This window comes from Festucalex cinctus, chromosome 6 (assembly GCF_051991245.1).
Source record: "Festucalex cinctus isolate MCC-2025b chromosome 6, RoL_Fcin_1.0, whole genome shotgun sequence".
In the NCBI taxonomy this organism is placed as follows: Eukaryota; Metazoa; Chordata; class Actinopteri; order Syngnathiformes; family Syngnathidae; genus Festucalex; species Festucalex cinctus.
In genome coordinates this window covers 18,958,635-18,985,987 of record NC_135416.1, presented here as the reverse complement: position 1 = coordinate 18,985,987, position 27,353 = coordinate 18,958,635, and the positions used below count along the sequence as shown (strand labels likewise).

The 27,353-nt window shown below is 39.5% G+C and overlaps 1 protein-coding gene across 1 annotated transcript; it reads left to right on the top strand.

Annotated features, from left to right (window-relative positions):
* The first annotated feature begins 6,168 nt into the window (after window positions 1-6,168).
* Window positions 6,169-27,056, top strand: LOC144020735 (junction plakoglobin a-like). Its single transcript, XM_077524488.1, has 16 exons — window positions 6,169-6,386; window positions 17,006-17,044; window positions 17,361-17,522; window positions 17,606-17,856; window positions 18,870-19,108; window positions 20,404-20,605; window positions 20,983-21,127; window positions 21,312-21,415; window positions 23,108-23,446; window positions 23,597-23,749; window positions 23,820-23,939; window positions 24,024-24,174; window positions 24,519-24,640; window positions 24,740-24,779; window positions 25,012-25,150; window positions 26,185-27,056. Exons 2-15 carry the CDS (start codon window positions 17,032-17,034, stop codon window positions 25,146-25,148), a joined length of 2,178 nt encoding a protein of 725 aa, XP_077380614.1. The 5' UTR covers window positions 6,169-6,386; window positions 17,006-17,031; the 3' UTR covers window positions 25,149-25,150; window positions 26,185-27,056.
* The last annotated feature ends 297 nt before the right edge of the window (window positions 27,057-27,353 follow it).

The window sequence follows — 27,353 nt, the reverse complement described above, 5'->3', positions numbered from 1 at the left end:
CCCCATTGATGGGGGACACTTTCCTGCATCCAAATTTCCACATTGAACAAATGAATTGCTTGTGTGCAGAGGTAGTCCACCCTGCTATAGGATTTCAGCAGAACCAGAACCAGGGCTTTTGTTGTGTCGCAGGAATCTGATGGCTGAAAAGGACCTTACTGAAAGTTGGAGGATCATCAAGAGCTGTGATGGTGGGCAGCAATGGAAGCTGGTCAATGATGGTATGATTGAGGAGTGTCTCACAGTGTTCTCTCCATAGTTCAGTGAGCTTAAACTGGTGCTTGATGAGGATGGATCCATCCGCAATTTTAACCGGCCAGACACAGCCGTTTCTTGACCCATAGATGTTTTTTATGACCTTATAGAAGTTGTCATGTCATACTTATCGGCACAGTAGTTCTTCATTTCTTAATTAGAGGCCCACCACTCATTCTGCATGCAGCGGGAGCGCCTTAGTTTGCTTTTGCCATTCTTGATTTAGAGGTTTCTAGCTAGATGGAGAAGGCTTGCTTTGTGTGCTCTATGCATACTGTATCCAAGTTACTGTAAATGGCATTTGCATCATATTAATCCTGGTGCTTTTTGATACTGTAGCCAGTGGTCTGGGCCACTGACTCATACAGGAGGGCGCTGATATCGGTCTATTTTTTATGAATGGATTAATCTGTCTTTAGTAGGCGGGGTACACCCTGAACCGGTTGCAAGCCAATCCAGGGCATACACATATTAACTTTCATTTCCATTTCAATGAAATAATTTAACAATTACTTTAACCATACATTTGATGAAATGGTGGCTTTGGTAATTATGAATGCTAAAAACTCCAGATACTAAGGATAAGAATAATAACTAGAAAATGTTTTAATAGTTTTGTTGTTAGTCTTTTTTCATGATTGTTCATATTTTATGTGCAGTCATTTGTGAATCACTGCTATTCGCAAATAGTTATAGATTGTGGTTCAATGCATGATTATTATTATATAGTATAATATTATTATAATATTGTCCATCCATCCATTTTCCAACCCACTTATCCTCACGAGGATTGCTATGTTATAAAAATACAAATCGCTGCTTTAATGAAAACGCTTTTCTTGTCAAATGATAGCATCCAGGTACAGAACTACGGCAGTAAAGTATAAACACACTCACGCACACAAACAAAACCATAATACAACAGCAAGTTAAACAGGGTTTTTTTTGTGTGTGTTTTTTTTTTACTATTATTATTATTTATTTTTTTATTTCCACACCACATTTCATGCACAAGGCAACTCAGTGTGCTCAGTACAGTACCTCAAGACAAGACAAGTGGCAACAGAAACTGTGGTGTGCAATCAACAAGAACTAGCTTACGCTTACGTGGATACAGCCGTTAGCCTTCAATTCTACAAAACAACAACAGCAGCAGCAGCAGCATAACGTACGACCGACATGTTGGTAATTCACTTTCATTAATGTTGCAAGAAAGAAGACCGTTTTGGACGCTAGCATGTACTGTGTCTCTTACACCCACCCAGCACTTATATGGAAATTTCCCCCTCACAAAGTTAGTCGAGAGTAAGAAAGTGAGTTACAGCGAGTCAAAACTTGCTCAGTTTGTAAAATGTCTAGGTGACTAAAAACAGAAGGATGCCAATGTCATACTTACATGTTTCTTTAATTCGCGCCTGTTGTAGTGTTGACAGTCTGCGTTGAAGTTTCCTTCAGTAAACGCTCAGCTGTCACTGCGGCGGGTTTGCTTTGTATTGTATTCCATTCGGTCACTGTCGGGGGCATTATGGGTAGTGTAGTTTTTTACGCAGCACGACAAGTCAACTTCAAAGGAAACTGCAGTTAGATAGCTACATAGGTGCATGGCTGGCTGGCTGGTAGCTACATAGGTGCATGGCTGGCTGGCTGGCTGGCTGGCTGGCTGGCTGGCTGGCTGGCTGGCTGGCTGGATGGATGGATGGATGGATGGATGGATGGATGGATGGATAGATAGATAGATAGATAGATAGATAGATAGATAGATAGATAGATAGATAGATAGATAGATAGATAGATAGATAGATAGATAGATAGATAGATAGATAGATAGATAGATAGATAGATAGATGGATAGATAGATGGATGGATGGATGGATGAAAAAACATCAGGATAAGGAATCCTTCTTTCCTCCTCTGTCGACCTCTAGTGTTGCTAATCGGAATGACAACTTAACCAAGTTTTTGGTTTGTTTGTTTTTTTTTTTGTTTTTTACTTCAAGTGTACTGGAAAAGGCGTGGTTGTAGCCTGTAGCAGTGTAGCTGTTGTCGAAGTGCGATATAAATAAAGATGAATTGAGTTACCTAGTTCTGAGCAATTAACAATAATTTAAACTTAATGTCTGAGTAGATATTAAAGTTAATATTTATGTATTCAGTGTGAGGGACAAATAAAATGTATAGATTTTCTTAATGCATTTACGGCTAACATTAAAATGAATTGCTGTGCAAAGCTTCTAACTTTTTTGCATATAATTTTTATTTATTTATTTATTTATTTTATTTTTTATTTTTTTATTTTTTTATTTTTATCTTGAATCGAGACTTAGTCAATCAACACTGCAAGCATCAATGAACTATGGGGAGCATCTCCAGAGGTCAGCTGTCTAAATGGTTCACAGTGAGGAGGCAACATAGCCACCCTTGTGTGTGGTCACTTTGTAAGTAATGATTAATAATTCACCACAGTCTCCATAGATCTCGCTAGTGGCTTCAGGCCACTTCCTTTCCCAAGGACAATGGAACCATTTCCTGCGGGTGTGAGGCAGAAGAGTAGAAGGGGCAAAACAGGCCAGTTTTATGTGGGTGGGTGTCCACTGTCTAATGAGACAAACATGATTTGTTTATGGTCTGTTTGAGCAATCACTGTTAAATTACAGTTAACAGTATTTTATTATTATTTTTTTATCTATGTCCATCCATCCGCCCAACCGCTTATTTTTTATATTTATATATCATCTGCAAGACTGCACTGCAGCTGACACAATTTACACATCGATAGAATGACCACACAATCAAAAACTGGGGAGCCTCTTTTCCATGTAAAGGCTAATTTTTACAAAGCCTGTAAATTCACATACGTACCCATTCTACTGACCCACATAAAGAGTGACTCCTCAATTCATGTCTTTGAAGATTACTGCCACGAAGCACAACAGGAAAGCATACCCCCCCCCCCCCCCCCAACCCCACCCAATCCATACAGCCAATCATATGTGAGTGAAACATACTACTGCATTATATTGTAACAGCCTCTCATATGTGGGTGAAGCATGACACAGTTGCTGATGCTCTTAAGCTTTATTCCCGCAAGCGGTAATAGAATGCATATTCATTCAAGAGCTGCTATTGGCCGCCCAGTCACTCCGCACACTGACTGCTTCCCGTTAAGTCAACCTGCACTTAAAAAAAAAAAAAAAGAAAGAAAAAAAAAAGAAAAAAAGGAAATTGAAGTGATATTTACTTGAAACAAAACTGTGCAGTTTTTTTTTTTAAATCAGAAATTCTGTGTGCATTTTAGGAGTCTCATGAATTTTATTTAACAGTAAATCATTATTATTATTATTATTATTATTATTATTATTATTATTATTATTATTATTATTATTATTACTTATTTTACTTGCATTTTGTTAAAAAAAATACTCAAGTAAAATTTACTTGCAATTATCTATTAACCTCCTGACTACCAGGAAAAACAATATTGTACAATCATATTTATTTTGATATTACCCAATCTTTGTGAAGTAAACTGGAATACTGCAAATAATTTTTTGAAAAAAAAGTTTTTATTTTTAACCTATGATATGTCCACTGCAGAGGACATTTTTAAAAACTTAAATGCTAGGCTCAAATACAGTTAAAATAATTCAAACAATACTTGAATGTGTTTTAAAGAGTCTTTTAGAAAACATGCCAGCAACATTTAAGCCTAAATTTATTCAATAAAAAGTGTAATACAATTACTTTTCCTCTTCCCTTAAAAGTGCTTGCACTGAGGGAAGCCATTTTCTTTTATGATGCAATCAAAGGTAGCAAAGCCCCACCCCTACACATTTGGTATTATTGGAGAGCTCTGAATGTCCTCTATAGAGCACAAAAGGAGTTAATTCAATCGTATGAACTGGGTGGGAGATATTCAGATTTGAAAAATGTCCACTACAGAGGACAAATCTGAATTGCTGGTAGTCAGGAGGATAAATAGGCTATTTTCATTGAATTTTACTTTCTCTTCATTATTATTTTCTACTAATAATGAAATAAATTGTAAACAGGTTTTCTTTTGTAGCACTTTAACACTCGCTACTCTTCTTCAACATGGCCACGAGTGTTGAGGAATGAAACCACAACCTTCAGGTTGTAGGACTATAGGGGTGCATGACCAAAGTGGGCGTGTGTTTAATCTCCCAACCCAAAGGTTGAGGGTTTAATCTTCAAATCTCGTGACCATGTTGAAGAGGAAGGACTGTGTGAAAGAGGGTTTTGTGGAAGCCAGTTAGTTGAAAATACTAATGAAGAAGCCAACACTCTAAACTAAAATGAAAGTAAAATTTAGTCAAGAACTCTCCTTATAAAACTGACTTAGAATTTCTGAGTGGAAAAAAAATGTAGGCTAGGTTTATTCAAGTATCACTCCAACAAAATTGTACTGTTGTACTCCTACCCTTACATCCGATATGTGTCTTTGTTCCTGTGACTCTTTGATCCTCTGTTCCTGTTGTCTTCCATCTCTAAGATGTCACCAAAGAGCATATTTTCACTTGTACACAATTATGTACGACACTTTACAAGCATTCTTGGATTAAGTGTTTGGCTTTGCCATCGCTACAAAACACATGACAAAAATCAATGGTATCACTATGCAGTGCATGAGTAATTCCTTTCCTGACTGTAGTGAGTCACTTTGCTTGTCTGGTTTCGTTGTTACTCCATTGAGGTGTGGCCTGATGATGACGAGCACACTAGTGCATCACACACCGTGTCAGCACTGCATCTGTGTGCTCTGTTGTCTATTGTAAACGAGACTCTAGCGCAGGGGTGCCCAATTTCAATCATTGTGATCCCCTATCTAGGGTTTTCAATGTCTCCCTCCAACACACCTGAATCAAATGATCAGCTCATCAGCAAACTTTGCAGAAGACTGACACTGATCCTGATCATACTGTATGAAGCAAGTGTGTTGGAGGAGTGAAACATCTAAAACATGCTGGATAGGGGTCAGACTTGGGAACCCCTGAGGTGGCAAAAGGACACTATGTGCAGTACAAATATTGGTATTTGTATAAACATATACTCTGGTTCAGAGTCTGAAATGTAGTTAAAAAAGGGAAAGTCAACCCAAAACAGTTTTCTTTACAATAATAGGTTCTATGCGACCCTACTAGTCTAGACACAGCATTCTGATCAATATTGTGTTTGTGGAATATGAATTGAGGCACAAATTCCACCTGTTTTTTTTGTTTTGTTTTGTTTTTGTTTTGTTTTTGTTTTTAATCCATCTCAGGGGGGAGGCCATTTTGCCCCTTGCTGTGGAATGAAAATGACTGTTGCTCATGACTTAGGTAGCGACCAGTCACGGCTCAGTTTGAGAACATCACATCACCAAACTCAGGCAACAGGTGAGCCGTGATTGGTCATTACCTGAACGTTGAGGAACTGTGATGTAATTGTTCAGTTGACAGCAAGTGGCAAAATGGCCGCCCTCTAAATTAGTTAAAAACAGGTGGATTATTAATTAATATTCCACACATGCAATATTTATCAGAATGTTTTGACTAGTGAAGGCGCATATAGAACATATTCTCAGAATATTTTTGGGTTGACTTCCCCTTAACCTGAACTTTTTTTTGTTTTTTGTGGCATGTTAAAAGATGGAAGTTAGTGGTTTAGATCGACACAATTCAGCTACTGTTTCATTTGAGGTCGTTCATTTGTGTCTCGTCAAGTCACAAAGATGAACAGTTATCAAAAAGGGATGTGGGTGTAATTAACATGAAATGACGCGACCAATATCGTTTTGCCGAGGTAGTACTGTAAACACTCCTATCCAACCGTTCCAGTGAACAATGGAGGCGGCGCAACGCATTGCGCGAGCAGAGGTCCTATACTAGCAACTAGGGTGGGGTCGTTGTGAAGTGGGCGGAGTCTGCTTGGAGGTGACGCCGCCGCTTGGTCTTTGGTGCGTGAGTTGGAGTGAGTGAGAGTGAGGACGTTGGCTTCCAACGGTAGAGCTGCGCGGAAGAAAGAAAGAGTGGCGGAAAGTTGCGGAGAATACAAGCAAGTGTGCCATCTCGACGGGGAAAAAAAATAAACAGTTGTTGGAATACTCTCGAACGCTCGTCAGTAAAACTTGGCAGGTGAGTTTCGCCAAATGGACATTTCTCCCGCTGTTGTTCTGTTGTTTTTCCCCTCTCTGTGAGTGGGTACCTCGCAACTACGTGATACCTTATCATGCACTTTTGTCTGTCCGAACAATGCATTTCCACATGTATATACAGTATATATCAAATGAAACTATTATGTTCTGGAACCTTCCTTTCATTTCCGCATGGCTCGCACTGGCTACTGTTTGAGCTGCAGTCTTCGACACTTTACTATTGTTTTTCTCCTGTCACGGTGTTCCAGACTTCTCTCTGTTAAATCTTTTTTTTTTTTTTTTTTTTTATTAAATTGTTTTATGTTAGGGTTTAGTATCGATTTGTACCTGACGTAACTTGTCAATAAAATCTCACCATAGTCAGCACTGGCAAAGTTCAGTCTGCGGGCTTGCACGAGGCAGGTGAACGTAATGGTTTCATTTTTTTTTTTTTTTTTTTTTTTTTTTTAATCTTGTCTTTCTGCTTTATCATTCAGAATAGTGGAGCTGAGCTGTATGCATTTTTATGTCTGAACAGTTTTTCTGTGCAGCCAAAGAATTGGATGTACTCCTATGTACTTGGATTTGTAATGCTAATAGGTATCTTGGGGGAATGCCATTGGACAGAACGAGGTTTGGGAGGAAAAAAAAAAGAAAAGAGAACAATAATGAACTGAGCGAAAACTAAAAACAACACAGATCTATAGCAGTACAACAAATTTTATGATTATTGATTACTGTAACGTTACAGGTTGAGGTTCCATTTTGTAGACTAGAAACATATGTATGACAATAATATCAAATGTTTTAGTCTTTTTTTTTTTTTAGTCTTATGCTAAAATAAAGGCAAATTAAACATTAATTAATATGACAGTTTATTTATCGTAATTAATTATAGATAACTTACTAAGTAAACACTTTGATGTAGTCTTTTAAATATTCACTACGACAACGTCACATACCAGACAAGTGTGGCGTAAACGGAAATCCAACCATCCATCCATCCATCATCTGAACCGCTCAGAGTCAGCCATAATTCAGATTACAGCAATAATGCAAACAAGTCTGGCTTTATCACTTCATTTTACCACCATGTTTGATGAAACGTTGATATGTACAACAATAAACGTGGACTGCACTACTTAGCACTGACCTTATTTATTAGAGACTAAATAAATAATTTCACCGTGTATAAAAAGGTAGGTTTTACTACCGACTAACCAAAGTGAAGCAGATGCATTTGAAATTACATTCGACTATATTATGATGTCATTTTGTGGATGTAACATGAATATTCTCACCAAATTTTGCCATCGAAACTGAAATGATGAATTGATGCCAGCTTGGTGATATTTAACAACTCTACTCTTGGAGTGAAAGTGAATTCAGGAACAAAAGCACCACTTTGGCGAAGAATATATTTTCCTTTTTCTTGTTGTTTTGTGGCTCATGGAAACTGTGATGGCCATTTTAACCACTGACACAAGCCACAGTAAGGACAATAGTCTGAGATTAACTTGTTTTCAAAATAATGGGAGCCGCTAAATTAAAACCCCCCACATTTGACCTGAGCAGCTAATTCCGTCCATATCGGGAGCGTGACACGTCACTAATGCCTGACACTAAATAATGAATCATCCCTTAAATGGTCATACTACAACTCCTACCCACCCAAACGTCGCCAGCTGCTACCAAACTGTCCTTGATATTGTTGCTCCAGGCTTGACAAGAAAACATTTTTCCAATCCTGCTTAGCGGTAGCCACAGGAGTGCACATTCCTTTCATTTAGCTTTGTGAGTAATTCCACTGAAATCAGCATTGAGCCAAAATTCTTTCATCTCATCCACCTTTTTCGATGCGATTAAGTCATGCAGCATCCAACTTTTTAACATCCCTCGAAGGAAACTCTGCCACAGTTTGCCGTATAATTAGATTATTATACTAGTTTTATCAAATCATATCATCTTTAGTGGCGTGAAACACAAGCCAAGCAGTACTGTTGTCCTTTTGTTCACAATGTTTACAAGCGACACCACCACAAATTAAGTTATAAAAAACATCATCTGGACGAATATTTTTGAGTGCCAATATGTTTCAGTATGTTTCTCCTCTACAAGCCAACCCTTGGCCAAGTGGTGCAGCAGCAGACAAGCCCCCGGTCTGAAAGCTACACCCGTCTGCCCTCAAAGAGGAAGAAGAGGGGGTAGATGGGTGCTGGGGGCGCAGTAGGGGGTGACTTGCTTTAGATTTCACAGATACAGCTGTGGCGGAACAGTATAATCTCTCCCCTCCTGCTTAATTCCCTCATACTGTCCTACATTAGCAGAGCAAGAGGCCAGGAGATCCTTGGGTTTATAAATAGGGCTACACTTTGCAAAGGGGATTACTATATGGCATGTAGCCTAACCTCTTTGTTGCTTGGAATCATTCATTTTCCTGTGGATTCCGTGGCATTCCCTCTCCCTACCTAGTTGGTGTACAACAATAGTGCCTGAGTGAGTACGTTCCATGGGCTCAGTTGCAGCCAAGCGTACATGTCGCGTGGCCTGTTCTGAGTTTGCATATCACCTTGCCTTTGCTGTTCCCATAGAGAAGGAACGCAGAGAGATAAAGTTTCTGGATGGCTTCCAGGCTTGACTCAACTGCAGGTGGTTTTATCGACATCAAAGTAAAATACAGAGGGAGGAATGCCTGATTAAATTAGTATTTTTTAGTCTCCCAATTTCATTAAGATCAGTCACCTCAAGATTTCCAGTGATGTAATTGATTTAATGTAAAATTAATTGTATTTTCTGTAAAATTAATTAGTGGTTTCTAGCAAGCTTTGTACTTATCAGCTGGTCTGAACTGGACTCCAGCATTGCATTCTTTAGGCTGCCGTTACACTTTCACTCTGTCCTCCCAGACATCCCCCGTCCGGCTCTATTGAGATTGTATTCTCCCTGAAAAATTCATCATCTGTCAGATCGCCTCAGTGTGCAACCACACACTGATGGACAACAGTGGTGATGGTTTGAGCTCAAAGTGCTTGTCCATTCCCACTACATGGCTCTGGCCACCATACTTGGCCTGTGAATACAAACGTTTCTGCTTCTTTGGTTGCAACCAATAGAGACACTTGAATCCCAGGTTGTTTTTCACTGTGTGACAGCAGTACTGGGACAATACCGCTACTCTTTTTCCATTCTTTAACAAAGTAACTCTCTGTGTTCAATCAAATACTTTGTTCCTCCTCTATTCCTTCTGACCTGCAGCCAAACAATTGGTTGGCGCGGGACATTGCTCCAAATGCTAAATTTCACAAACATATTCTTCAGCTTAAAACTCTTTAAGTGTTGTGGAATTTAGTCATTTGATGATGCACTGCTTCCTGATAAAGAAGAAAAACTTGCAACTTCACTGAGTTGTCAGCTTTCCAGTTAATAAGTGAGACGTCATAAATGAATGATTCAAGGAATACACTTCTTGCACAATTGAAATAATCCCATATTCTCAACAATATATTTCCATAAAGATTTTATAGCAATCCAAATTGGTTTCTAACAAATGTAGTGGGTCTAAAATGAAATGGTTAGATCTGGCAAAAATGGAGGAGCCATTGGTGTGGGGACGGGCATGGCGGCAGAGGTGCCTTGCCAAAACTCCACCGTGGCTGTCTGGCTAGCACTGAGCAGCGCAGAGCAGAGGGGGTACTAGAGAACCTCTTTCCTTGGTGAACAGCCAGCTGTTGCAACTCACAGAGCAAAAATCATCACCCAGTTTGTGGAGAAGAACTTGCAGTCGGCTCAACGTGTTGTCATCCATGTTTACCTTTATGTCTGACATGGCTACTACCTGTAAGCTCTATTTCAGGCTGGTGAAGTGATATCATTGTAGTATTGTATTTTTATGAGATGTACATTTATAGGAAATCCATCGTTAAAACATCACACACATGAAAATGTTCCTTGGATGTCATGGGCACCATGACTGTTAACTTCAAAGACATAAAAGAGACATGTACTATCTTATACTTTATGGTAGGTTAGGGAGGAGTTACACATTTTTTTTGTTCAAAGGGGAGTGTTTGATATACATGAAAGAGTTAAAAGGGAGTGGCTGACTGCCTGATGTGAAAAGTTTTGACTTGGAGAGTAATAGCGAAACGACTTGCCTTTGTCTCATATTATTTACCTCATCTCCACAACATCTTGTTTTCTTTATTAATATTGTTAGTGTTAGGACCGTTGTAGGTGTTCGGCGTCTCTTTTACACTTCCTGTAAAAGATTCCCTTTTTTGTCCTTTCTTCTGTGTCACACAAATTGAGTATTTTATACGTCACACCAGATGCTGCAGCTGTGAAAGTCAGAAAATCGTAATATCTGATTGTAAGCTTTGTGAAAGCTAGAGAGAGACCGATGATCGGCACAGATATTCAGCATTTTAACAAACATTGGCATCAGCCTTTTTGAAGAATCTTACAGCCGATGTTAGATCAATTTACAACTGTTATCTTCAGTGAGATTATTTATTTCAATTTTCACTTAGTTAACTTTGTAAGAGATGCTGCAGACCCTGGGAACTTTCTGCATCTTCTGTTATTGTTTGAATTTAGATCAGTAAAAACTTAACGTTTCAGATATTTTGAAATTTTGGAAAACTTTATTTGCTCTAGAAAACAATAGGGAGCTATTACTTGTTTAAATATTTTTCGCTTTTTAATACATGCTATAGTAAAGACCCTGGGACGTTGCAGAAAACATATCGGTCTAGTTCTAGTGAAAGCACACAGTTGTAGCCTGTTTGGGCAAATTCTAGCATTTATGGTTCTCTGGCCATTTTGTGGGCTCTCTGGATAAGACAGACTAGGTAGACGGACTGGGAAAGCTGTCACACCCCTAAGCAGTTTAGAGAAGTGGTGCCTGACAGGGGGAATTGTAGTATCAAAAAGGCAAGCTGGCATTTCTCAAGCAGTTCTTGGGTTTGGTCATGGAAGGTCTTGAACCTCTCTCCAGCCAATTCTTAGACTAAGCTACCTATCTCCCAACTCTAGCGAGTTCATGTATTGTTTTATTGATTCTAGAACCTTCAATGTTTTGTATACATTCATCGCAACATATGCGCTGATAAAGCTGGATCGTCTAACTAATCGATGATTTGTCTCCACTTCAAAACAATCAGCAGTGCTTAGTCTGTTTCACTCGTGCCTGCTTTTCCACCATATAATTTGGTATGGCAGGCAATAGCATTTTATTGCATTATCATTGTGAAGGGCCCCAAAATGACCAATATAAACTTCCCTACTTTTCAGTATTAATTCACATGAGATCCGGACAGTTACAATGGTATTGGAGATACAATGCTGAAATGGGCAAGCCAGCTCAGAATTTTCCTGATGATCCATACCGTACTGTGGTGAACTGAACTGAACTTTGTGGAAATGTGGCTGGAGTGGTAATAGATGGATGGGTCTTGAAACTGACTTCAGAGGGTGTTCTTGTTGCTTTTTTTTTTTTTTTTTTCAAATGCAAACTTTGAAACAAACTGGAGCACAACAGTAGCCCACGGATATATATTATGTGACTGTTTCCGGAACCCTCGCATGAGCCGTGCAAATCAGGCCAAATATATTCCTTCTCACCATTTCTGTCGTTGTTTATCACCCTCATGTAATCTGATACTGCACAACACATGGGCCCCTCCTCTGAGACAACTTGCATTTCCTTTGATTCACAATAGATTGCACTCCACACTATTTCCCAGCCACCAAACTGCTTCTATTGGCCACAGTCAGACAATTTTAAATAGCAGTGAATTAAGTGACAGAAGGGGCTGCTTACTTTATTCATTGGTGTGCATGCTCTGCTTGACTGTGTTGCTGGGAATGTTTCCAGATCAGCCAAAGAAGGGGAGAGAGCGTTGCTCTAACTGCCACTTTTCAACGCGTTTAATTTGTGTGTTGCACAACCGTGCATCAGAATGTCATTTTCCATTCTTTCGTTGAGCTCTTGGCATCTTGCTGTTGCTGTCATCTGGTTTCCATCATCTGTTTGTTATAGTCAATTTACAAAAACACTCTCACAGTGTTTCATATGATAAAAGCTCATCACATAATTTCTCTGAAAATATCTGTCTATAATTTTGTGTCTATCAATATTTGCTAAAGTACACTTTTGTTCGAATAAATGTATTTTCTTGGCTCCAACACTGCTGTTAGGTAATTTCGACCGCTTCCTGTCACCCGCCACAATGGATCCATTAGCTGTGCATCACTTCACGTCCTCCCATATTGATCAATAACAAGCATCTATCCAGTTAACCCCTTCTAGGTCCATTATATTGCTGAAGCTGTTGTTGTGCATAAGTTGGGCATGTGCGGCTTTGGGACCAGGAAGGTTTATGGTGTGTTAAGATCTGTCCTCTCTGGAGAGCTGATACAGATAAAAGTTGATGTGCTCCGCCTCCAGCCTGTTGCTATGTCAAGAGGACTGGACTGTGTGAGTGTTTGGTGTTGTGGCTAAGTCATCGTGGAAACTGTTTAAAGTAAGAGATCTTTGTGTTGCATGTCAGGGGGTACAGGAGTTGCGTGTTTGTGGAGCCAGACGATATATCTAATACTTGATCTGTTTTTGTGCAGATGGTGCAAGCATTACAGATGTGTGGCAACATAATCTGCTTTATTTGCATGTCAGTCTAAACATGACATTAGCAAGCCTGTTAAATATCAAGACCAAATGAGGCAACTCATTGGTTAATATTACGTTTAATATATGATTTGTTGTTGTGGTGGTGGTCAGGGAAAAGCTGTACTTTTTTGTTAAGTTATTTACACAAATATTTTGGGGCCTGAAATGCAAAGAAATGAAAGTGAAACTGAAACACCTTGTTGAATGAAAATTGAGAGTAGTTAAACAGAACGTACAAACAAAAATGTGCATGCCGGCATTCTTCATACCAAAAACAAAAATGGCAGGCCTTGCTGCTACCGTGTAAAATTCTAAACCCACGTAGAATCCCACAAAGAGAATTCCAAATCCCATGTTAATGGGTATTTCTTTGATTGTAGCCATGGCATGCATGTTAAAACATTTAGTATTTCAATGTTGCTTTTTTGCAGGGCCTCATGAACTTTCTGTATGTAATCAATAACGCAAAGGAGAACATTGTTGTTTTGAACTAGACTTTTTTTTTTTTTTTTTTTTTTTTTTTTTTTTTTTTAAAGTTTGTGCATGCTAATATTAATATAATAGCAGTTTAAATGTAGATTGATTGCTCTAAAATTGGTGAGTACCTTTATGCTTTGTTGTATTTTACTCATTTGGAAAAACAAAACAAAGCTGGATGCTATTTTTATGCTAAGCTAAAATGAAACTATTTCACTATATATTTAGCTTGACATAAATTGGTTTCTCAAGCCAATAGCAAGCAATATATCTCCCAGCATGTTCAACTTAAAACCAAATCTAAAGCATGCCGGGGAAAAAAAGCTTGGAACAGATGAGACAATAATGGTCAAGTGCCATGTTATTTTCGCACATTTTTGCCAAAACCGTAGGAGTGTGAATCGCAAATCATAGCAGCATGTATGCTGGGATCCACTCTGAAGTCAAACCAGCGTTCATCTCCAACCCACTGGGCCTCCTGCCTGAGCTGATTCATTCCTGCTGTGACAGAAAGAAGCGCTTAGGCCAGCAAAGTCCAAATCTGGCTCACTGGAATGTCTTTTATAAGTGCACTCAGTGTAGAAATGCACACATTTTTTTTCCCTATCTATGAAACTTTATGACTAATTGTCAGTGCTTGAGTGAGGCCTTCTAGCAAGATATTAGGTGTATTATTCCCGATCATTCCACACACACTGATGCCACACCCCTGTTTAGAGCTTGTTCACCGCTGGGGAGTGTGCAGACACTCCCTGTCTAGCGTGCCTGAGTGAGGGGGAGCAATACGTTTGTCATGATTAAGCACATCATGAGCATTTCCATTGTTACTGAAGTGTCTTCATAAATTAATGAGCAAGTGGTTGCGATAAATTTAGCAAGTGAGGTTTGAGGAGGATGAAGTACATGAGTACTGCGCGGTCCGAATGTGTTATGTCTGTGTGGAATGTCACGGTAGCGTTTTAGCAGCGCTGCTGAACAGCGCAAGCCAAACATCTCTGTTGCAACTTGTTCACCTGCAGCTTTCACTCAACATCTGGCCTGCTTTTACGTTCCACTGAAAAGAAGCCCCTCATCTTGTACTGTACTTGGAGGACATTGCTGAACATGACAGTGGGAGTTTTCCTTTATTGTAGGGCTTGTGGATTACTGAGCAATTTTGCATTTTGGTAATTGCACTGATGGAGCAATGTAGAGCCAGAGTGAAATGATGCATCACTTATTAACTGGAAGAGGCCAAAGTCCATTGACTCCACTCAGAAGTACACATGAATAAACTTGACCTTTGATTTTATTATGTTATTAATGTTTTTAGCTTGGGCCACTTCGTTGGTGTTGTGCACATGCAAGGAAGCACTTCTTTTGACATCAGATGGGTTAGCAGATAAAATCCCCACAGTGGATCCACTGGCCATTCTAAGTTTTGGTTACCTAGGTGATATGCGGGTGTGTCGCAGCATTGCAACAGTTCATTGAACCTACTGACTCGCCCTGGGAAAAAACACACACACACACACACACACAAAAAAAAAACTACAAAAGGCTGGCCCGGATTTACAGGAAACTTATGTTGTTTCCAGTGTGGTTTATCAGTAAAATGTTTCTGTGGATGAATATCTCAGGGTTGATAAACAGACTTTGGTCACTTACCACCTAATAGGCAAGAGACCACACCCAGTAAGAATGATTTAGACGCATATGAGTCATTGCCTTATCATGTAGCATGTTACTGCAAGTAGTTGCGGGGCCTGGTTAGGCAGGATCTACAGCTCGACACAACTGCTGAGACAGTGCTCCAGGCAGAGAGAAAACAAAATGGCTTAATACAGAATGTGTTTGTTTCTAAACTAAAAACATTGTAATTATTATGAGCCTCTGCATGAGTACTGCAAAACCCATGTCAAGTTGGGAGAAACATGGCCGACACACCCCTTCCGAGATTCAGTGTGAACTTGTCAGCAGATGTATTGCACGCGCGGTGGTGTTATTTTCATTTATTTGTTTTTCAAATTGTGGGGATTGGGGAAGCATTTTAATGTTTGTTTGTTTTTTTATCTTAGTAAAGGTTTATGAAAACATCCAAAGTCACTCTTCTGTTTCCATTCAAGCGGCTGCTTTATTCTTAGCAGTTTGCATTAGGGTTGTTCGATTATGGAAAAATAATAATTCCTATTATTTTGGTAATAATTGAAATCGCGATCATTCAAACGATTATTTTTTTTATACAAAACAAGAAAATCTTTAAACATTTAAAAATATGAAGACAAATAAAATTATTTTAAACATAATTATAATGAAAGTTGCTTTTGGAGCATGCAAGATTTATTAGACATTTTCATATTTAAAAAAGGTGAAAATTTAAACAACTCAAAATGTGTATTAATAATCTTTTTTGTTTTTTTTGTTTTACGATTGTGCCAATGTTGTAATTGTGGAGTGTAATAATTGAAATTGTAATTGGATTTCGATAAATTTCACAGCCCTACTTTGCACATGCTAACGTGCAAAGCTGAAGAGTCAAAGACAAAACAGCACAGTGGAGGCATTGTGTTATCAGTCAGAAGGCTGAGACAGACTGCTATTAAAAATGCAGATGTTTCTGTGATGAGGAAAGATTCTGTGGTGGGTAATGTCACAGCTGCAGAAATGGGCAGGAAAAAAACATTCCTTCAAGCCTGCAATTTTTTTCTTCAGGCTTTTTTATTTGATTAAAGAAAACAATGGGGTAAAATAAGAATCTTGTGTAAGCAGAGAACTCCAGAAATGGAGTAAGAGTACAAATGTGTTAATGTTCTTATCGTACGCTGCTACAAGGATCTGATTTCTAAAGACGGGAAGTCTTTACATCAGACGTGCTCTGACAAATGTCGTGACATCAACTGGAATGCTTATAAAAGATAATTTCAACATTTCCAAAAATCCGAGGGATGTATCTCTTGTTGCGCGATTCCTTTATATTAGTAAATAGTTTCTGAACAGTATGTTGCAGGCATTGGTGAAACAAGCATGGGTGCGACGTTGACAACACGCATTTCACTTACTGTCTTTTCACATGCACACGCTGTCTCACACACACACACACACACACACACACACACACACACACACACACACACACACACACACACACACACACACGCTCTCTGACCCAAAACAAGTCGGGCAGGTTCCAGTTTACGATGTGTCAGCAATAGGCTGCTCCCACAACTTCTTTGGGCGTAGGCCTGGGGTGAAAGGTCAGCAGGGCTAACTAGCATTCCTAATTTGCAGAAGCCTGTAATCACAATCTCGCCTACTTCACTCTACTCCCCCATGATTTGTTTTCGTTAGCTGAAGTGGTGAGCACATCTTTCTGGCATGAAAAAAAGTAAGAGCTTGTTCATTCGTGTGCTTGCAACACGGATAAGCTGAAGTGTGTCGTCATTCATGCAGAGCAAGTACTTAATATCCAATAATTTTGGCCTGTTTTTTTCTTTCAGGTTGTTGACTACAACACGAGGCAAGGATGTCTATGCAAAGTAAGTCTAATTTTTAATTCTTATTCTTATCTTTTTTGTGGTTCAATGTTTCATTCATTTTTGTGTCTTTTGTGTCAATTATTTGATGAGGATAACAGATATTGATGATGGTGATAATGATGCTCCAAGTCATGTTGTCATTTGTTTAGTTTCTTAAAAGCAGCTAAGAATAAAAGCTGCCATCATAAAATGTCAGTTTGTGATTGGGTGGATTTCAGTTTAAAGGCGAAACAAAATCGAACTACGTGCAGCACAATAAATGATATTTCATGTGATTTGTTGTGACATGGGTGGCTTCTTTCTGTGTACGTGACAGTGGGTGATAGCGGGGTCACGAAGGTGACGGAGTGGCAGGAGACGAGGTACGGAATCGACTCGGGGATCCAGTCTGGAGCCAACACTATCAGAGATGATGATGGCGACTTCAGCACATCCAAGCAGTACACCATGACCACCACTGTCACAACAGAACCGGCAGGTATGACACAAAATGTCCAAGCATTTGGTGTGCAGCCTTTTGGGTATTTACGTGACATGGCAAGCATCATCATCCATTTGCAGACTCCCAGTATGTGCTGACTAGAGGCCAGCGGGTGCGGGCAGCCATGTTCCCAGAGACGCTGGAGGACAGCATGACCATCTTGGCTACAACCCAAACGGATCCGTCCCAGTTGACCAACGTCCAGCGGCTGGCGGAACCCTCCCAGATGCTGAAGGCCGCAATCATTCATCTGATCAACTACCAGGATGACGCTGAGCTCGCCACACGTGCTGTGCCTGAGCTCACCAAACTGCTCAATGATGAAGATCAGGTACATGTTACTGGCCAAGTGTATTGCTCAAATTCTGTAACTGTTCAGATCTTCTGCGTGGACAGTAATTTACGAGCCATCGTTTGGTCAATTTCGTTTTTTTGGCGCGTGTGGGAGGGAGGACTGCCAGCCAAAATTTAATGTATGAACGAGCTTGAGAAACATATACACTCAAGTGAAATGAAAAAGAAGTGGAGCAGTTAAGGAGTTGTTACACCGACACTTTTACTTTTTGCAATGCTGCCTCTCATTAATACTGCATGTTTTCCATCTCTGACTTGATGTGCACAGTTAGCTGACACGGTTCAATAGCACACTGTTAGCTTTCATCCCGCTCCCGTAGCTTTGACGTCACTTCCGGTTTGCAGCTGATAATGATTTCGCCCAAAATGGTTATTTGGTTTAATTCGTATTACAGAAATGCAATATTAATCAGAGTACTGTGTTTTGGCTAGCGCTAAAGGCAAACATTCAGCAACACTGCAATTGTTGCAGTGACTTTCAGCTCGTCGCCAAGTACAGTCATTACAACATCAAGAATGTAAACACAGAAATACAAAGTGCTTTTAAACATGCATCTAAACTCTTAATAAGAAGTTCGCATTCAATATCAAGTAGTTCAGTTAAATCCAAACAGGTAGATGCACATTTCAAGTTTACCTTCGAGCTTACCATCTCGACACTTACTTGACTGACGTTCCTTTATGATCGAAATGTAACATTTCCGTTGCCCCCAAATGCACATATTCAGGGCAAGCATTAGGTCATTTGCGTTGAGTTGAGTTCTGTTCTGAAAGTTCCTGCTTCCTATGAACGTCTCACAATGTATGTGACATAACATTTGAGCCAGCTTACAGAAGAACAGAAAAGTAGTCTGTTTATCATTCTTAAAAACAGTGGTAGAACAAAAACTGTATTTTCTTTAACGGCAATTGACCATGGGTCCGGGTTTGAAAATGTCCACTTTGCAACATCTTAAATTCTTATGTCAACAAATGGAAATGTTCCACCAGGTGGTGGTCAGCAAGGCAGCGCAGATTGTCAACCAGCTAACTCGCAAGGAGGCGTCCCGCCATGCGCTGATGCAGTCGCCCCAAGTGGTGGCTGCGGTGGTGCGAGCCATGCAGAACACCAACGACATGGAAACGGCCAAGGCCACAGCCAGCATCCTCCACAACCTCTCTCACAAAAGAGAGGGCCTGCTCTCCATTTTCAAGTCTGGTGGCATCCCCGCACTTGTCCGCATGCTCAGGTACTCGATGCATGTCTTTCACTCACTTTCACCTGCACTTACACTAGCAGCATTATAATACTTGTATATGAAACCATTAGCAGAACCGCTCAATCATTTCCTGTTTTTTGATCTTTGCTGTTCAAAGGTTTGTGTATAGACTTGTGTAGCGCATATACAAACTTTCCTTTCGCGTTAAAGTGATTGGACAATGTTTATTTTTGGGCTGGATGTTGTAACATTGCGTTCTGTTTGAGCAGTGGTCTGCAAATTGCGGCTCTGGAGCCACATGTGCCTATTTAGTCCTTCTCCTGTGACTCCTGTGGATCTCGAAAAACAATTGTAGATTTTTTGTCTTTACATATTTATTGTATTTTTAGATAAAATGTTCTTCAAATGAAATGATTTAGATAAAAAATGAATAATTAAATATTACAAGAGTCCAAATTATTAAGTTTTTATTACCTCAAAATATCCAAAAAGAAATGAAATGTCCAAAAAGGAAGAGGAACAGCAGAAATTTACCACAAACTGTCTTTAAAATTGCTAAAAATCTCAAAGAACTGAATAAAAAAGCAGAAAAGAAAATGTCCAAAAAGTAACCATAAAATGTAAAAAAAAAAAAAAAAAAAAAACAGAAGAAAGGCAGAAAATTACTATAAAACATTTTTTTTTTTATTACCAAAAACGGCAGAAAATTATTTAAAAAAAAACAGAGAAGAAAAATAACTATAAAATGTTTCAAAACAAAATCACGAAAATTACCATAAAATGTCCACATAATTGCCAAAAATGTCAGAAATTTGCTGGCAAAAAATGGCAGAAAAAATGTATTAAAAAAAACAGCCATAAAATGACCAACAAAGGAATTAGAGAAAGAAAATTACCATAATATCTCATAAAATTGCCAGAAATGTCAGACATTTTAGAGAAAAGCAGAAAAGTCTAAAAATGTATAAAGAAAAATCACACACTCACAAAAATCCAAAAACGAAAAGTAGAAGAAAACAAGTACTGGATGCTACATATTTTTGTGTTGTTTATGGTGCAGCTCTAATTAACTCTACAGTATTTGACTAACACACTGTTTTTTTTTCACTATAGTCTTCAAATGTTTTGTGGCTCCAGACACATTTTTGGTTATTTATTTGGCCCCAAATGGCTCTTTTGACAGGAAAGGTTGCTAACCCCTGTTTCAGGGATTTGCTTGGCATATTTAACTTCTCACTCTGTTTTTACTGTCGAAATGTATGATTATCGCTGAAATTTGTATTTTGTTCCTTACTGGTACTTTATCCCTCCGTGATCCCCCTCAGCTCTCCCATGGAATCAGTGCTTTTCTATGCCATCACAACCCTCCATAACCTGCTCCTGCACCAGGAGGGAGCCAAAATGGCCGTCCGTTTGGCTGACGGCCTGCAGAGGATGGTCCCCCTTCTCAAGAAAAGCAACCCCAAGTTTTTGGCCATCACTACCGACTGTCTGCAGCTGCTGTCGTACGGCAATCAGGAGAGCAAGGTGTGTTTGTGTGCAAGTGCACATTGTACAAACACTAAACCTGTACGAATACTGTACTTTGGCATGCTTGGGTATGCATGGTTTGATTTGGGTGTGGCAACTGTACATGGTTCAGGTTCAGTCAGGTTAGGGTGTGGTTCTGAGAATCAAATGTGTTGTGTGAATTTATTGTGCATGCTTGGACAGGTCACAGCTTTTTTTTTCTTTCCATGTCTACACACTGTAATACTTAAACAGCATTGTCAAAAAGCCATTCAAAATTTTATTTCAAAACCATGCACTTCATGTCTCTTCATGCATTTGTATATATCTCTCTCTCTCTCTCTCTATATATATATATATATATATATATATATCCATATATGTCTTTGTCACAGCTCATCATCCTCGCCAACGGGGGTCCCGAGGGGCTTGTTCACATCATGAGGAACTACAACTATGAAAAGCTGCTGTGGACCACAAGTCGTGTCCTCAAAGTCCTCTCTGTGTGCCCCAGCAACAAGCCTGCCATTGTCGAAGCCGGTGTGTGAGAAATATCTATTCAGTGTACGCACACACCTGTGCGCGTAAGCCAGTCATGCAGGTGTGGCGACTCTTTGTTAACGGAGACGCGGCTAATGGCTCGTCGTGAACCGCAGCGTTCCGCGACGTCACGTTTTATGAGATGGTGTGGTTGTGAGCTGACACATGGCTGTGTTGCCTCCAGGTGGGATGCAGGCTCTGGGGAAGCACCTGACTGGCGGCAGCCAGCGTCTGATGCAGAATTGCCTCTGGACACTCAGGAACCTGTCTGATGCTGCCACCAAGCAGGTGCGGTTTCTCTTTTAGTGTGATGTTCCCCTTTACAGAAGCCGACTGAGGCATAAGAAAACTAAGCACCTGCCAAGTGTTTTCACCAGCAATTAACAGTCAGCAAAAACTAGAGTAGTATTGTTTTCATTTTTACTTTCTGGAAGAGTGTTAAGGAAGAATGGAGTAACATAAAAGTACATGTTTGGATTAAGGTTGTTTATAGATTAAAGCTTTTGCTAATTTTTACATTGTTTTAGGTAGGGGTGTTAATAAAAATCGATAATAGCAATATATCACAATATTACAGCGCATAATTGTTGTATCGATTCAATATGCGGCTGAATCGATAATTAAACATCAATTTTTGATGGAAATATTCAACAAAGTCTTACTTGGGGTTAGGGTTCACACTAGTGTTGTTCCGATACCGATACTGGTATCGGCAGAGGTGCCGATACTGCATTAAAACAGTGGTATCGGTATCGGTGACTACTCACAAGTAACATGCCGATACCATTAATTCCAACGCTAATATAGGATTTTGGATGCAGCATCTTGTGTCTTGCTGGTGCACGACATTCACTGGTATGTGACATGTTCACTGCATGCCGATCTAAGATATCCTATTGGCCCTTGAATGCTCTGAACCAATGGCAGGACAGCTTTTTCATGTTGAGAAAAAAAAAAAAACGTAAGTATCGGTATGGTATCGGTATCGGCCGATACTGCAAAGCTGGGTATCGGTATCGGGAGCCAAAAAAACGGTATCGGAACAACACTAGTTCACACTTTAAGTATGGAAGAATGTTATATTAATGGAACATTAAGCCGTAATGTTTTATTTTGATGCTGTTCAAACATGAAACAGATTGAAACATGTTTGTTAAATACAGTGTTGAAGTTGAATACATTGTCATACAAATCTTACACTGTACATGTACAAGCTTACTAATTAGTATTTTCTAAATTTGAGTTTAAAAAAAGCACAATAATCGATTTATAGATTCGTATCGGGATTAATCTGTATCAAATCAAATTGTGACCTATGACTCGTGATACGGATCGAATCGCCAGCTACTAGGCAATTCACACCTCTAGTTTTAGGGCTCAACTTTACATTTTTTGGCTTTTATTATTATTATTATTATTATTAACACAATCAGGATTTTGGAGCCCGTGGCCAATCAGCAAGTTATTAAAAAAAAGAAAAGAAAAAGTCCACCCCAACTATATATGGAGATTGACCGGCATGGCCTGCAAATATAAAACGTAACAAACTCTAAAAATCCTCTCAAAAATGCTGATAAAAATTCAAGACACAGAAAATGGAGAAGAAAATCTGTGTAAAGTCCATTTGTTTTTAAACTGTCTTGTCACCTTGATTCATCTCTTTGTTCGGTTACATCATTATGACAGTCTCTGACATTTTATTATTTATCTTAGGTCTTGTTGATATATTCACTCTCCCACTTAGAACTTTATTACCTGGAATATTGTGTAATTTGTAAGGGGAAATTCAACCATTTCATGATCAATAATCAGTATTATTATTGACATATGGACATAGAAGTCCTCTAAAATAAAAATTAAGTACTACTTGAGAGATTCTGAAATGAGAATTTGCAATTTCCATTAAAAATAGATGAGGGAAGATGAGTCCAAGAACCCCCACCATTAGATTATTAATATTTCTCTCAATGGTTTTTTCAGGAGGGAATGGACGGCCTGCTGCAGGTTTTGGTCAACCTGCTGAGCTCCGATGACATCAACATGCTGACCTGCGCCACCGGGATCTTGTCCAATCTCACGTGCAACAACGCCTACAACAAAACCCTGGTCACCCAGAGCAACGGCATTGAGGCGCTGATCCACGCCATACTGCGCGCCGGTGAGAAAGAGGACGTGACCGAGCCGGCCATCTGCGCTTTGCGTCACCTGACGTCGCGCCACCAGCAGGCTGAGGTGGCCCAGAACGCAGTGCGGAGGCACTACGGCATCCCGGCCATCGTCAAGCTCCTCAACCAGCCCTACTACTGGCCTGTTATTAAGGTAGCGGAGCACTGGGAGTAAAAAAAAAACGTTGGTGTAAAACGTTTTGAGGGATGGAATTTGGAGGACCAAGTGGAAATGCTATACATTAAAGCCTTGTCTTTCCCACAATGAGCAGCCATGTAATTTTCACGTTTTCCTGTCGTGAAGGCTGCGGTTGGCCTGATCCGTAACCTGGCCCTGTGCCCGGACAACCAGGCCCCGCTGAGGGATGCGGGCGCCATCCCCCGCCTGGTCAACCTGTTGCTCAAAGCCCACCAGGATGCCCAGAAACACGGCACGTCCAACCAGCAGACATACCAGGTACACGAGCCCGAAAACCTTTAGCAGCTCCACATGATGCGCATGAATATTCATCTCGTGGTGTTGTCAGGACGGAGTGAGGATGGAGGAGATAGTGGAGGGCTGCACGGGAGCCCTGCACATCCTGGCCAGAGATCCTGTCAACAGAGCGGAGATTGCCAACCTGCAGACCATTCCTCTTTTTGTTCAGGTACCACAAGCCAAAAATAACAAAAAAACGTTTATTTTGAAAGGCTCCGTTCTGTTATTTTAAACTCTCCTTCCTGCTGGCCAGCTTCTCTACTCGCCAGTGGACAACGTGAAGCGTGTGGCGGCAGGCGTTCTGTGCGAGCTGGCTCTGGACAAACAATCAGCTGAGGCCATCGACGGCGAGGGAGCGTCTTCTCCGCTGATGGAGCTGCTGCACTCAGACAACGAGGGCATCGGTAGGACGCTTAGCATTGAACGTCGCGCATGTAGCGTTTGTTGATGATGCTGCTTTAGCTAAGAGGGCATAACCTGCTTAATCTAATACTCTCCTGGTAAAGGGAAAATGTAATTTTAATGTTTATTTAATTTAATTTAAATTAATTATATATTTTTTTTAAATTTAATTATTAATTAAATTAATTAATAAGAACATTACATCTGGGACCGGTGGTTGTGTTATTACTTTGGCTAATGCTAAATGCTATCTTTTGCTGCCTTTGCTCGGTCCCAGTGGAAGATAGCTGGCTGTGTCATTTCCATTGTTCCTCTCTGAACTACTACTTGTTGATTTCCTCTTCAGCCACATACGCTGCCGCGGTCCTCTTCCGCATCTCGGAGGACAAGAGCGCCGAGCACAAGAAGAGAGTTTCCCGGGAGCTCACCCACTCCATGTTCAAGAACGATCCTGTCGCCTGGGAGATGGTGAGTGTCCAGCTGTCGCCATCATCAGCAGTCACATGGTGACTTTTGGATTGCTCGTGGACAAATTGTCTTACCTGACCTTACCTGACCTCTCTGCAGGCCCACAACAGCGTCACCATGGAAGCGCCCTACCAAGATGGTGAGCACGTGTGACTGGAATTTGCACACACAACATATTGCTCAGCATTCACCACAAGATCAGCCCACACATACGCTGTGACATCATCAACACAAGGGGCGATCTTCCAGTAAACACTCGCGTCTCTCTTCCCCGTTGCAACCGCACAAACTTTTTTTTTCCCCCCACCGTCACAAAAACAGCAGCAGCTGGTGTCAATATCAAGATGGAAAATGTGCTCATGTCTTTGCAGAGCTGGACGCTCCCTTCCAAAATTTTGGCGGCTACGCAGGTGACATTCCCATGGACGCCGTGGACGCCAACTTGATCCACGATGATTTTGCCCCCAACATGGTCTACGACAGGCAGCAGCAGTTTGAGCCTTATTAAAGGTCAGCTCGTCTCACAAAACAAGAATACAGCTGAAAGCGTATGCCATAAATGTGCTTGTCGTTACATAACTGCACTGCTGTATTGTACACGTGGACTCAGTTTGATTAGAAATCATCTTTTGAGACATAAACAAGGAATTAAACATAGCAACAGATTTCAGTAGAGTAGAAGTTCTCTGCTAACACTGCAGTTCTGCTTACCTTTTGGCTTTGAGCCCCCAGAAACGTGCCAGAATAGACAGAGAAAATTAGTTTGAATGTGTTATGTAAATTTGACAAATTGTAATAATGCAGATAACAAAAGATTACATTAGGGCTGCTCGAATATGAAGAAAATATTAAGCAGGATTAATTTGGTAATAAATGAAATGATGATTAGGACAATCTATTTATTTATTTATTTATTTTGTTACATAAGAAAATGTTTAAACGTAAAAAATATTAAGCCAAATAAATTTCTTTGAAACACTATAATTATGCAAGTTTATTTTGGACCAAACAAGATTTATTTAATTAGTCATTTAAAAAAAAAAAAAAAAAAAAAGTGGAAACATATCAATTTAAACAACTTAAAATTAGTATTAATAATCTTTTTATTTTTTGTTTACGATTATGCTGATTTTATAATTGTGGAATGTAGTAATTGTAATTTAATTTTGATTAATTGCACAGCCCTACTTTACATGGTTAGATACTCCATAGACTCAACTATACAAACAAGTAATTTTTTTATATATATTTTATTATTAATATTATTATAATATATATTAAAATAATATTAATATAATATTAGTAAAAAAAATTAAAGCAATATTTGATCATATCCCCCACAGCACTATTTACATAATTTCCAAATGACAGTACTTAATTAATTAATATTTTCATTCACTTTTTTTCGTACCAAAATCCATCTCGCAACAAGACAAATAGTGAAATATCGCAAACTGTGTTGAAGATGATGGAAAACGCTTCTCTTAAATAACCTCCCAAAACATTTTCCTTAATATTCTTATCTTATTGTTTCCTTTCCACAGATCCAAGAGAGGAGAACCGTGCAGAAAAGCGTCGAGCCGTTGGGCGAGAATGGAACAAACATCTTGATTCCTTTTTGTTTGTAAAAAATATGCAATAATCATTGAGTACGGGACTCCTAATCTTAACAGGGCTTACATATGTTTTATATGCTAACATTGCTGAGGATCATTTACACACGCTTGAAGAAGTTCCAAGTACGTGTGCGTAGTTCAAGAGTTCATAGTTCAAGTGCGTTTGTTTGTGTGTGCGTGTTTCTGCTTTTGGGTGGGTAATCTATGCCAAAGAGATTTTGTTTTGTCAACAGCACATAGATTGCTTTGTTTCTTCTTCAAAAGAGGACTCGTTGACAACACTGCCGCAGGTGGACGTGTGAACCTGCTCATTTTTCTGTTCAATGCCTTTAAAAAGAGTCGTTTTGACAATATAGCGCCAACTTTCTCCCGCTGTAAGACACAATGGTGCCCGAGTTTGCCACACATGCAGAGAACAAACGGGAAAGGAGACACGCCTTTAGAGAGCGGAGCAAATGTTGCTCAACGAGATGTTTTTTTTTTTTTTTTTAATCATTTGTTTCTCACATTTTATTCTTTTTATATTTTATGGGAAAAGGATTGCATACTTTGCTTAACACGTGTCTTTCTGATTTAACCGAAAAGAAGAAGCTTGTGTGTATCTGTAACTATTTACGATTTGATGTCAAAACTCTGCTTGACGCATTAGTTCAACGGATTGACTGATTTTTTTTTTTTTTTTTTTGTGGATTTATTATAGTCGGGACGCCAGCTGGAGAAACACTACTGACAGGGAAATTTGTACTAAAGAGTTTTTACTGAAATTTTGTTAAATAAAGTTAAAGGATATATTAAACTTAGCTGTCCACGTTTTGTTTGATTTTGTTTTGTGGGGAGTTTGAATGAACTGAATGGCTTTTGATCAACAGCTTTTTCACCGACAATGATGCAATGAAAACAACTTTAATTCTCTATCAAACACTGCCAACTCAGTTTTACCGGGGTTACACCACAGTATTTGAAGCCCTTCCAAAAGTTAACTAGAGGCATGTAATGATTAAATCTTACCTTTGACACAATGGCGATGTAATTTTTTTATATTAAATATTAGGTGTTTTGCTGGTTAGATTCGTAACGCGGAAGTAAAATGCCCGGTT

Bases quoted from the DNA above. Each gene is read 5' to 3' on its own strand.
- LOC144020735 (XM_077524488.1), top strand. The intron at 23,940-24,023 runs GTACCACAAGCC...CCTGCTGGCCAG, and splicing joins CCATTCCTCTTTTTGTTCAG to CTTCTCTACTCGCCAGTGGA. The intron at 24,780-25,011 runs GTGAGCACGTGT...ATGTCTTTGCAG, and splicing joins GGAAGCGCCCTACCAAGATG to AGCTGGACGCTCCCTTCCAA.